The sequence below is a fragment of the Falco cherrug genome, chromosome 3 (genome assembly GCF_023634085.1).
Source record: "Falco cherrug isolate bFalChe1 chromosome 3, bFalChe1.pri, whole genome shotgun sequence".
In the NCBI taxonomy this organism is placed as follows: Eukaryota; Metazoa; Chordata; class Aves; order Falconiformes; family Falconidae; genus Falco; species Falco cherrug.
This window is the reverse complement of record NC_073699.1, coordinates 91,057,081-91,070,024: the sequence shown is the minus strand read 5'-3', so window position 1 is coordinate 91,070,024 and position 12,944 is coordinate 91,057,081. Positions and strand designations below refer to the sequence as shown.

At 37.3% G+C, this 12,944-nt stretch overlaps 1 protein-coding gene across 4 annotated transcripts in view; it reads right to left on the bottom strand.

The window, feature by feature from the left end:
- The window catches only part of ZCCHC2 (zinc finger CCHC-type containing 2), a 47,338-nt gene that overhangs the window by 14,804 nt on the left and 19,590 nt on the right, over positions 1-12,944 (bottom strand). For 2 of the 4 annotated variants that reach the window (XM_005434854.3, XM_055704234.1), the window contains exons 3-7: positions 11,311-11,387; positions 8,797-8,868; positions 5,607-5,719; positions 3,672-3,766; positions 306-389 (exon numbers count right to left, since the gene is read on the bottom strand). In XM_005434854.3, coding sequence (XP_005434911.2) covers positions 306-389; positions 3,672-3,766; positions 5,607-5,719; positions 8,797-8,868; positions 11,311-11,387 — 441 coding nt within the window. The remainder of the gene's footprint in view (positions 1-305; positions 390-3,671; positions 3,767-5,606; positions 5,720-8,796; positions 8,869-11,310; positions 11,388-12,944) is intronic. The other 2 variants (XM_014276554.3, XM_027799233.2) reach the window with 1 other exon arrangement.

The window sequence follows — 12,944 nt, the reverse complement described above, 5'->3', positions numbered from 1 at the left end:
GTAAAGACATGAAAAGGTACAAACAATCTTGGCTTAAGTAAACTGTAGAATATATCTTCCTGGTTGCTCAACACAGCTGTGAACTTCTGCCTCCGAGCTGTCTACAAACACTCCCACTCCTTGAATTATATAGCAACCTCCTAAGGAAACTGCTGGAAGTATACCAAAAAATCTTCATTTACATAGCAGATTTCATCCACATCTCTCAACTTTGTACCAATGCAGAAATCAGCCAACTGTATGATTTCCAGAACTGAGTGTGGTAAAATTTCTCAGAGAAGAACCACCTTTGAGTACACAACTACCTTCCTCCTGACTTGAAGCTTCTGAACTGTCCTCCTTGAAGTGTTCTGGTGCCTTAACCGTCTTCAAAGAGGGTTGTAAGTTACCTGCAGAGAATAAAGTTCACGTAGTAACTTTATAGATCTTGAACAACTAGACAGTTCCTGAATGCTTGCACTAAACTGGAAGCTGGGGAAATGGAAGACTGAACTTACTGGTTTGCACGTGGCAGTAATTTGATCATCATCTCCTTCAAAGCAGGCCATCTCTAAGAGCAAAGGCTCTATGGAGATACTTTTATTTTGAAGAAAGGAGTGTGCAAAACAATTTTAAAGCTATGGTGCCATTTTAAAAGGTTTGGATTGTGATGATAGTATTAGAAATACTCCTATTATCCTGCCTTTCAGATTTTTTTTTTAATAATCTTTTTGTGTTACAGCAGGAAACGCAAGGAGATCAACAACTGTTACTAGAATTCTTCTGCAACAAGTTACACTCCTCCCATTATCAATTCATTCACCTGCTGAAAGAGACCTAATTTGGGCTGAAGTCTTCTAGTGCATCTAACATAGTCTCCATGCACAATTTTTGCTTCTTTATGCCAGACAGGATGTAAAAAGAAGTGGCAATAATATTTACAGTTTTGTTGCAAAAATAGCACTGCCCTGCTCTGAAAAAAGACTTAGTTTGGAAATGAATCTAACTCTATGAGTCTACTCTTTCCCTCTCAAAAAGTTCCAAGTTAGTGCAGGTAAAAGCATGAGAGCTGCTGCTTAGGAGCTTGAAACTTTGATAGGAAGATCCTTCCGAATGTTGTCTGTTTTGAAGATACTAAATCCCCAGAGACCATGCTGTAATACAGTCTGCTGGAATCAGAAGTCTACTCCAACCTGGAGAAGTGTCATTGATTTCCTCCTTAATGGAACCATGGTGGCATAATTATGCTCACTGAATATATTATTCAGTGTGAGATCCCAAGTATTATTTAAGGTATAAAGACCCTTCACTGAACACAGAATTTATTTCCACACAAGTTTTACTAAAACCATATTCTTTGGAAAGAGTATTTTTCTATTTCTGTGAAGAGATATTACCTTTATCCCCAAATCTAAATAGCAACTGAAGACCAATTTAAGCCACAAATGCTTTGTCTGCCAATTAATTCTGCACATCTGATTTGAGAACTACGATGAGATTTTTTTCCTTAAAGATACACTTCCTCCCCCTCCCCCAACACTATCACCACATTTGAAATACACCACCATGGGCTAACTTGCAATTGCAAGTATTAGCAGGATTCCAGGAATCACAAACAGGAAACCTAGAAAAACACAGAGGCCATCAATAAAAAAACCCAAAAAATCATGAGCCACTTAATTGTGGTGACTTTGGCCATAAGCAGGGTGAGTACTTCTGTCTTAGTACAGCTTCTGTTACCCTGCATCATAGGAAATGTGATTGTGAGCTACCCCGGACAAGCCACCCAGTCCCCCTTCTCAAAAGAAAATCAACTATGCTTAAATTTATTGCACTGTCTTCACGAAACGTCTAATATCTAACTCAGTGTCAGGGTCCTGAACCACGCCAATGGGCTTTGCAACCTCTTCCCCTGTCCTCCCAAGGGCTTCACCTGCCTGTGCTCAAGATTCAATTCGATACAGTGCCATTCTGTAATTTTGGGTGAGACTCCTGGGAAAAGAACTGGCAGTGGCCTCATCCAGGGTGTCCCCATCCTTTGGGTTGAGAGCTCAGGCCCTCGCCCGGGTGCACTGCAGCTATGCTTGTGACTGACCATGTCCCTTGTTGATGTTGTTCTTAACCCTAACCAACTGACTTGTTTTTCTGCCTTGACCTCAGACCTGCCTCACTGCTTTGGACTTGTCTGGTAATCACCAGATTCTTGCCTGCCCCTGGTCCTAGTCATCCTCGTAAGTTAAGCCCAGTCCTTTTTATCTCGTCCATCAGATCACCCTCTTTACATCATGACCCTCTGGTATTTGAAGACTTAAGTCATCTTCCATTGGAGTCTTTCCTCCTCTCTGCCAAACAATTCAAGCTCCTTATCCTATCTATCATATCTGACAAATCCTGTTGAACTTTCATGTACCCAATTATTTACTTACTATTATTAAAGTTATCTCCCATTTATGATCACATTATAATCTGTAAGACTTCCTGCAGAACTGACATTTGTCCATTTTACCATTCTGATCTACCTACCCTGCAGGTAATTTCTGCCCTGCACTAACCCAGTCAAGTCTGTTGTGATGGAACCCGGCACTGGTTCTTTTTCAGACCATTTCAAATTATCATCATGTACAACAATGCACTTGCAAGTCTTTCCCACCTAGATGTAATATACAGACACATGCAACCTTTCAATACAACAGAGTTGTCAGAATTTTCACAGCAGTAAATTCCAGCCAGTTTCACAACCATCCAGGACACCATTAACTAAACATTTTCATGAAACTGCCATGTAAGAATGTCCCAAGTGTTACTTAAAAAAAAAAAAAAAGTCACAAAATTACCTACAACTTCTATCCTAATCACAATGCCCTATCTCATCATGCAAAGAATACATTTGTCACAGATCACATATATCATCTCAAATTAAAGTCAGCCATCATTACTCTGTTTTCTTCCAAGGTCCTATGAGTAGTCTGTTCGAAAACTCTTAACTTATTCAACTCCTTACAAAGATCTTCTGCAACTTCTGAAGGCAGCGGCCTCACAGTCAGTGCCTTAACTATAACATGTACTGAAAGAAGAAAAGATTCAACAGAAACGAAGATCACATCCTAAGGCATCCATAGAGAGAAGTTAAGCTTCGGTCGCACAAACAATTTCTAATGCACAAGTAGGTAAGAGGACCACCAAGGAATCTCTGCAATTCAAATGCTCTGAACAAGATTCTGTATGTTGTGAAATTAGGGCTATCCCATCATTTATGTACTATGTATCCAAAATGAATCTTAGTTTAAGTATCGAGACAAATGGTTCATCTATAAAAGAAACCAAATCAAAAACAGATGTGATTTTTTGGGTCAGCTCAAGCTTCTTGTTCAAAAGTTTAAGATCTTTTTAAAAGGAAAAAGTCCCAAACTGTTGCACCTACTCAATTCATAATTACCTATTTTAATAGTATGATGGTGCAGAGGTAAAGAAAGAAAAAAACCAAACACAAGCTGATGCTACATCGCCCATTCCCACTGTCAAAAGCATCTGCATCTCAGAATATCTGCTGAAGCAACTATTCATTGGCAGGAAGTTCAAACATGACCAGTAGAATACAATGTAACATGAATACATAATTACAAAACTGTAATTAGACACAACAGAAAGAATAGCTTTTTATAGACTGTTACATAAAACAGAATATTTCTTACTGTGAGTGTGCAAAGATTCTGATGAAATTGATTGGAAGAAGTTGTATACTCTCTGATTCTGCAGAAAAGCTTGTGATGTATTTGAAAATAGCTGCCTGAAATTTAAGTGAGAATTCGTAAAACTGTAAGTAATATTCCATAGAAAGAAGACAAAAATCTACTACAGTACATTCAAAAGCAAAGCGGTCAGTTCTTAAGAAGTCCAAACTCTGAGCTTTGCTGTTCAGTGCCAGTGTAACAGCCTGTACAGGAAATTGGTATGATGAATTTTTTTTAATGTAAAAGACATGTGCTTTTAAGCCATCCCAATTCAAACATTTTAGCCACCTGCAACAATTTATCAGAGTTTGGACTGAGTCAAAAAGCACTGGACTTCATAAAAAGTTGGGGTTTTTTTGAGAACACATTTAGTTTTCCGATACAATGCACCTCTTCCTCAAACACACTTACTTGGTTAAATACAAAGTTTAATTCACCTATAATGTCAGCATTTGAGTTTCATAATTATCTCTAAGAGCACAAAGAGTGGGATTCTCCACATTGCTCTGCACTGGTCTAAGTCTGTTCTTAAGGGGTCTGTGACAAATTCTACTAGCTTCAGGTAAGAAAACAGGTCAAGAATGAATGGCTTTTACATGCCAGAACAAGTTTTCAGTTATTGCTTGCCAGGAAACACTATCCAGCTCTATTTTTTTGGAGGTGGGGCAAGGGAGAGCAATTTTTGGGAACTGGGCACATACTTAGGACCCCCAAATAAGTATATATTTATGCTAAACCAACACTCTTAAGAAAATTAAATTTGTACACAGTAATGCTATTTTCATGAGATTATTCATGTAGCACTCTAATATAATCAAAACATAACTTGCAAATTGTAGTTATAGAGCCATACTATGACACGGTTGGATATGTTCAAAGGTTATCCTCAGTCTCTTGGGTTTCTAATTATTGTGCAGTGAGGCTTCACAACCTTTCTGTATTACCGTAGTACATTCTCTTCAGTCAACCTCTATTTAACAAGTTTGTTAATTTGAAACCAGAATGTTTGTTAGCCAAAATTGTTTGCACAGATTTAGGTTTTGGCTTGACAATCAAGCCAATAAAGACAGACAATATTACAGATCAGAAGAAAAGGGAATTGGGAAGGAAAAGGCTGAGGCACCAGCAGCTCTGTATCTTCTTTAACTAAGCTATTAAGACAAAACCCAAAGACCTGATATGCTTGGACCCATAGTACGTTCTGAGCAGGAGCTCAAAAAGTGGTGCCTGATTCTTCAACAAGTACCCTAACTTGAGATACTGCCTAATCTGACGAATAATTTGTTTTGAACAAGGTTGAACAACCCTGACAGAAAAGAACAAATGTAACAAGGAATCTGTAGGGGGGGGGGGGGGGAAGAAAGAGGCACATACAAATTCATATTGCTGTTCTGAGTTACAGAATTTAACCAACACATCCCACATACCAGCAAGCACTCTCATCACTAAATAGTAGGTTATGAGGTAAGGGCCATTTTCTTACAAATGTGTGAGATACATTTAATTTTATATACGTTTCACTATCACTGTTTATTCTTTCCAAATTTGTTATCTCACTCTATCCTGTCATAAAATTAGAGCATGTGTGCTCTGAGTTACTGTTTCTAGTATTTCTAAATGTAATCTTGTATAATGGAGGCAAGACCCTTGCAGAAGTGCCAATCATTGCTATATACTGCTGCTCAGGACAAATATTTTCAGATTACTTCTGAAGAAGTAACTCATTACAGTTTAATAAAAGTCTCAATTTAAAGGAAAAAAAGTGTCAAGAGTATCTGTTTTCACTGCCTGCCCATTCACAAATTGCTTTTAGGCAGCAGAATTTCCACTGTCCCTAAAAGCCAGCTAGTTTGATTTAAATCACTTTTCAGGTGATGGATTTGCTACAATATTTACCTGATTATGGGCTCAAGATCAGCATGCCTTCGTTCTTCCCTCTTCTGAAAACCCTGATTTAGTGCTCTTAAAATAGTCTTGTCAAATGCTTCAGAAGACAGTTCCTTCGGGAGCTGAGAAAAAGATTAATGTGAAAAATGAGTAGCTGACACTTTAAAGACTGTATTCGTTCACCATTAGTCTTTATACCTTTTGGTATCAACAAGAAAGTCTATTGTTCCAGTTTGAGTAAGGTAATTTACAGACCAAAGGTACAACAAATCATCATAATTTAGTTTTGCTGGAGAAACACTTTGCTGTAAATCCTGACATCAAATCCACGTCTAAGACAATTTAAAGCTCTATTTGAGAGAACTACATTCAGAAATTACCAATACCATCTTCCCTTCCATAGTAATTTACTGCCTCTTTTGATTTGTTTCTTTAAATCTTTCACACACAGAAAGTAGGTTGGAAAATAACATTAGAAAATTACCAGGGAGGACTGAATGCACTGTACTTACTATCATAACTTAGCTACATTAAATTATTTTAAAGAAACGGGTAGAAAGGAGACTGTTTCAATTATATAATACACTACACTTCCGTGGGCAATACTGAGATTAATCAATAGCAGCAAGCCACTCTCCAGCTGCCATCAACACTGAAACCTCTTATGGAAGTCATTGTAACTGCTTCCAGTGCCAGTATTACGAAGTGAGGTCTTCTGATGTCATAGTTCAGAAGGCAAAATTCTTGCTACTGAAGAACATGTCTATTTTAAATGAAAAATATTCCCTAGAACAAAGATTTTTCACATTTAAACCTTCCAAAGTACATTAAAGTTGATTAAATTTGTTAATTTATATTAATAAACAACAACAAAGTTTTCAATTCTGGGGCAATTCAAGGTAAACTGCCATAGCAAACTGTTTTTTTTTTCCTGTGTTGCTAATCTGGTTAACACCTGCCATCAGTTAAAATCAACGGCACTAAGTAATTTACACTAGAACAGCATCTTCCTCTTGCATATCTGGAATACACACAATCCAGAGTGCCAGCTGGATATTTCATCCTGCTAGCAGCATAACAGCAAAGCATTAAGTAATCCTTTCACTGAATGAAGTGCTACTAATAAAGAGACACTATATCTAACGTAGATAATTGCTTGGTAACATACATAAAGGGAACTTCTGGAATCCAGACAGGCAGGTGCTGTTAGTATCAGATTAGTACAGTGTTATAGCACCTAAACTGTATTAGTTCTAAAAAACAGAAAGAAGTGCTTAAGGCAGCTGCTCTTAACTGACCTTTTTGGCTTTTATATACGGTGTTGAGGAACTCTGACTTAAGAAATAGTATTAACCAAAAGGTACCAAAAAGCTACTGCAGAAGCATGGTGATAAGCAAACCTCCTGTCGTGGTGTTTTGTATTTAGATTTGTCTCTGGAAACAACCAGAACTTTTTTAAGTTCTTAACTTCAGGTAATGAGACAGCCTTGTTACTTACAAGCTTATTAGGGGTAATTTCCTACACGCAAGGAACTTTTTATGCTTATGACCCAAGAGAAGGTGCTCTTTAAATATGAATTATCAAAGTTATTCCATTTACTACCTTAGTTTTTCCCATTGATGCTTCTATTCTGAAACAATTTTTACAGTTATCTTACTCCTATCAACCCTAACAAATATTTCGAGCCTTCTTTCCTGTCTTTCTGTTGCTAGGAAATAGAGCGTACTAGTTAACAATGCCATGCAGACTGGCTAAATTGCAAGTGCATATGAACTGAACAGCATTCTTACTTCTACAGTGTTTTGCATAAGTTTTATCCTGCTTGATTCAACAATTCTCTCTTTTCTACTTAAGGCTACTGAACCAAAACAAACTCAGCTGTGCACGTTCTTGACAGAACAGCCTGTGGCTGTCCTTCCCATCTTCTATATATCTAGACTTTGCTGGAGCAGTCAAGCCAGGACATGGAACATTCCACATCTGAAAAGCTGCCATCAGTCAAACTGGACGGCTCTGTATTTTGGATCCTGTTTTCCTGGCTTCTCCTCTTGCTGGCAGCAAGTAGGTATTAGAGAGTCCACTTCAGAATCTGGTGTTTGTCTTTGCTTTACAGGCAGGAGAACAGGAGGCATGCAGCTGGTCACTCATACCAGAGCTGCACGGGATCCTGTAAGACAGCCCTGCTTTTAAGGTTCTCCTCAGGAGCAGATGCACGTACCCTATGTTGTGGGACACCCCATCTGCAACCACACATGCCATCCATAATTCAAATCCTCACAAACCAAGGTCTGGGAACTCTTGGGACTAGATATTCCAACTAGATTAAAGCAACAGTGAATACTCACTGCTTCATTTCTACAATGCTGGAAAGCATATAATGCTGAGCATTGAAAGAGTGAACAAGACCTTTGTACAGTAACTGGCTTTCCACTTGCAATTAACACTGTGGTTAAGAACACCAGATGCCATCAAATTATGCTCAAAACAGCTTTTTCATTAATCCCCTGAACAGTGAGGAGTTTAAATACAGAATTTCCCAGAATAGGTGGAACCCAAAATATTAAGACACTGGCAATGAAACACACAATTCGAGGTCATCACACTCATGGGGCCTATGTGTGGCCTACGCACACAAATGCATTCCCTGCTTGGGGCAGAGGGAAGAACAACTTAGAGAACATTCACTTTTTTTAAACACGCACAGGTAGTTGCTAGATTTTCCTCAATTTTAACTCCTTGTGATAGTGAATATGCCTGCCTTTGTTCTACTGAAGAATACAACAGTAAAATTGAGAACTGTTATGCTCATGGCTCTGCCTCATTAATTAAAAACAACAAACGATACTCTAAGGTCATTCTAAATGATCAGTGCTTGTACCTACATTAACTCTATGAGGAATACTAAAAACTCATCTGGTAGTTTTATGGTAGTTCAATTAAAATTATAACAGCAATTTCAGATGAGACAAAATGATTCCTCCTGGGAAAATCCCCAAATATTCTGTTGAGCTTCTTCATCTGTCAAGCTGCTCCATCACAATATACGTGATTTAAAAGATTAATACAATTGTGAAGTACACAAATCTGGTAGCATGCTTTTGCTTCTGTAATTAAATCCCAGATATCACAACTGTCCTAGACTACTTTTGGCGTTATAAACCTGATGTGTAAACACTACTCTTCTATTTCAATACATACTTTTAGCAGGAATTCCTGAAGCTCCTGGTGTGTTTTTGTTACACATGTTACTGAAAGATCGGACCAGTTTACCTAGTAAGAAAGGAAAAGAGAATGAGGAAGGATTCTTTTTTCCAGATTTCACACCAGTTAGCTGACCTTAACATTTCCATGAATCTGACCATCTCAGTATAAGAGTTAACACTTGCAGACAACTAAATACCAGGCAAAACAGAGACAATGGTGTACTTTTTCAAAGACATACACTAATGTTGAGTGTATATTTTAAGACCACCTTCATGTTACTTGTGGCTAAAAGAAGTATGAAGAAATTCAGGTGAATGCAGTGAAGTTCCTGAAGGTTACTGGCTTCCTGACTCAGAAAGAAGCCAAGCAGAAGGCTTTGTAATTACAGGAATTGCATCAGACATCATTAACTGCAAACCCCAGGTACCAGAGAAAACGATGTAGGTCAGATATACTGGACTGAGCATTCACTGACATTATTTGGAGTCAAAAGAAAGAAGAGAAGTATCTGTTTACATTACCTATAAAAAAAATTATCTGCCTCAGGCTTGAATCTTACATGGTCATATAGTTGCTGTTGCACAACACAATTCATAAAAAGTACTGCAAGTACTAAAGAAGAATCAGACAGCATCTTGGTATATGCTTGTATAAAATTTCAGTAGTTTATTTTTCTGACACAACATGCAAGTAGTAAACCAGCACCTTCACATGCATATTTTGAGAAGAAAATAAGTAAGCTTGGTTAGATGAGTGCTGCCTGGCTCCAAGACCACTTCTGAGCTTAAGGTTCCCATTGCATGCATGGGAAGATTCTGTGTAATGGGAGTGGACATGGTAATTATAAACATTCATTTACTCCCAAGGGCTGACAGAATAACATCAAACACCAACTGCCTTCAGCTTAGTCCCCAGAAATGCCAGCTACTCTTAGTGCTCTCAGTTGGGAAGCCATGACTGTAACTGCTGTTTAAACCTTAAAAAAAGCAGTGTCTGAGCAAGCACAAAATGATCTGCAGTGAGGATCACAGTATATACCTGCACAGATGAGGAAACTCTTTCCTAAAAGAACTGAGGTGGAGGAGTTTCAAGCTTACTCAAATACTTCCCAGAATATCTCCACATTCCCCCTTTAACAAAGAAATTCAAAACCACTGTCAAATCTGTCTACACGATGAATTTTCAAAATAGTTTTGTGACTTTAAATATTAATAATCCATATGGACATTCTGTATAAACTTTTTTATTTTTCCTAGTACTTGGTTCACAGACTACTCAGACAAAAGATCTATGACAAGGTTGAAATACTTGGGCAAGTTAACCTTGAAGACTTCGAAGGCTACATTGCACACTACTGTCCTCAGCATAAGAAGAGTGCAGAAATTTGCAAATTTCACCTTCAGACATGAACAACAACAAGGTATCTGTTGCCACTACTTTACTTCAAAAACAGAAATAGTATACATGTCAATTTAACTCTAATTTTAAACTTCTAGTAATACCAGAAAATAAATAACTCTGTAATTCATATCCATTTAAATATACGATATTGAACTCTGGGATCAACACATCAATTTTCCATGTCTCAAAATACCATTTTTTTTAATGCCTCTTCAAAGAGCTCCCATGACCCATATCAAATGGCCAATTATAACGTTTGATCTAAAAGTTTCTTTTGTTTGGGGAAAAAAAGATAAAATTTAACTCTACGTTCAAACCTGGTATACTACCAGACTTACATCTACTAGCCAAATGACTCATAATGTTAGTCAGTCCTTGCTAAGGAAATCACTCCTGTGATTCAATTAGAACATCACCACCAATGGCCTTAGCAGCTGTTATTTAACACCTACAGCCTTTAATACCAGAGCTCAATAATGAAAGCTTCTTTTCCGAAGTAGTAAGAAGCTGTTTAAAATTCACTCACATAATTGTTTTGTATGTTGCCTCTGGCTATTATAATACATAAGAACTATACTAGGTAGGCCTTCAAGACTGTTGACATTTTTAGCCTGTTTGGTTTTACCTTAACAAACAAACCCCCAAACAAACAAATGCCCAGTTTTGTCAAATACCACAGGAGCCATCCTCTTAATGGTAAAAGTTGGTGAAAGAGTTCCAAGATAACCATATGAATCCACGCCATATATATGGCTGTAGACACAAGAACCGCACTCCTATGCCATTTGAGCAAATATCAATTAGTTTTAGAATTCTTTGTAATGCTTTCCCCAAACTAGCAAAAGCCAAGTTTCCTGAAGTGATGTCACAGACCCAGCTATGGCTGGTGTTTTACAACTTCCCACTTTATGCCCACAATTACATAAAAAACTTGATCTGCACACAGAATCCAAAAGAATTGTAGGATAATTCCAAGAATATCTCTGAAGACCTTAATGTAATTCAAAACTGCCTTCTGAGCAGGTACTTGAAACAAACTGCATGTATCTACAATACACAGATATCATGAAGACAAATGCTTTAATATTCTGGAGGTTATTTGCTTACTTTGAATGTGTACTCCAAATGTTTGTCAGCCCTTTTTCTTGGTACTCCTTTCAGGGTTATCTTCTCAATGTGTACAGCTGAAAGAAAAACACCTTATTGTCCATGCCAAAATTGCAGTTTGAAAATGTATCTATTTACCTAGCCATTCTGAGAATCACTGTATGCCATTTACTGACTCACTAAACCCCTCTTTCTCAGATGCTACTTTGCTGTAAGAAACTGCAGGGGGCAGGGGGATCCTTGTTCTCTAAAAAGTATTTCCCTGGCCTGACCACAACGTTGGAGATTAGCTCATTATCATTTCATCTAACTTAAAAGTCTTCAATGAATTTTGTTAAAGTTACAACTAAAGTATCATCCCCCTCACATATGCCATTTCTAAGAGAACTTTCAGTTCTCTTAGACAATTAAAGTATTGGCAATTTCCTTAAAGAAATAATAAACCAGCATATAAACCTAGTGATACTGCTTCCAGTTCTTTCTTAGTAGAAAGACTGACAGACACTAAGTGTGTTGGTGTACACTGGTTGTGACCCTTTACCTGGGAGTTGGAGCACTAGACAATCAATTAATTAAAATAAATTAATTTTTACCAGTTAACAAGGATTATTACAAAGCAAAGAAATCTGAGACGAGCTAAGGACCAGACAATAAAATCTATCAATATACCATGAAAAGCCAAATGTTCAGTGTCCTTAATTTTTGCTGGTCCGGTATAGATAAAAACACTGTTAGAAAAAGTACTATGGCATAAGTTTTGGTGCAGTAAAGTTTCTTAACAGCCAATGTTAAAATTTATACCATCAGCTGAGTTAATACTCTCAAGATAATTAAAAAGTTGATTCCCATGACTGGAACTGAGAATAGTGGTTTAAATTGCATTTCACTACATGCATATATTTAGCATACATAATTACAGAAACTAACACTATTAACATTCACAGACAAACTTCTTTTCTAATGGGATTATGTTTGTTTTAAACTATTGAATGTTCTCAATGCTAAATATATTTGCCCTCAAGTATAAAGAAATTTTATTACACAATGTACTAACTTCAGCTCCCTTAACTTCTTTTTGTTAATGTTGCATGCTTCAGTGTAGTAAGTGATACACTAGGTAATTACAGTGTTGTTGCTTGCTGCATAGCTTCAGTTCCACAGTTTCAACAGATCACTTTAAAATTCAGTTTCCACAATTACTTTTTAAACATTCTAAATGGCTAGACCGAGAAGAAATGTTTGAATATACAACCCAAGGAGGTGTGTTACATCTCTACATCTATTTTGGACACAACACATGCATTCAGGATGATTAAGTCAGGCATGCACACATGACACTGCTTCTACTGTAAGCATAAGTCAAGATTCCTAAAAATCATATTTGTTACAGCTGAGAATAAAACCCATGTTCTATTACCAGTGCTATTTCTAACCCAGTAAGAAGATTCCTGTAGCAGGGATTCTCTATCACATACCAATACAGCAAATACAACAAAATTATTCTGATCCTTCACTGTAGTTTCTAACTATGATAATACAAATGCTGAGAAATATTTAAGCTCTTCCCTAGATTCAATTATTCAACTTTTCTGTGCTTGTTACTTAATTCAAGAGCGTTGCTAAAGACAGTCTCC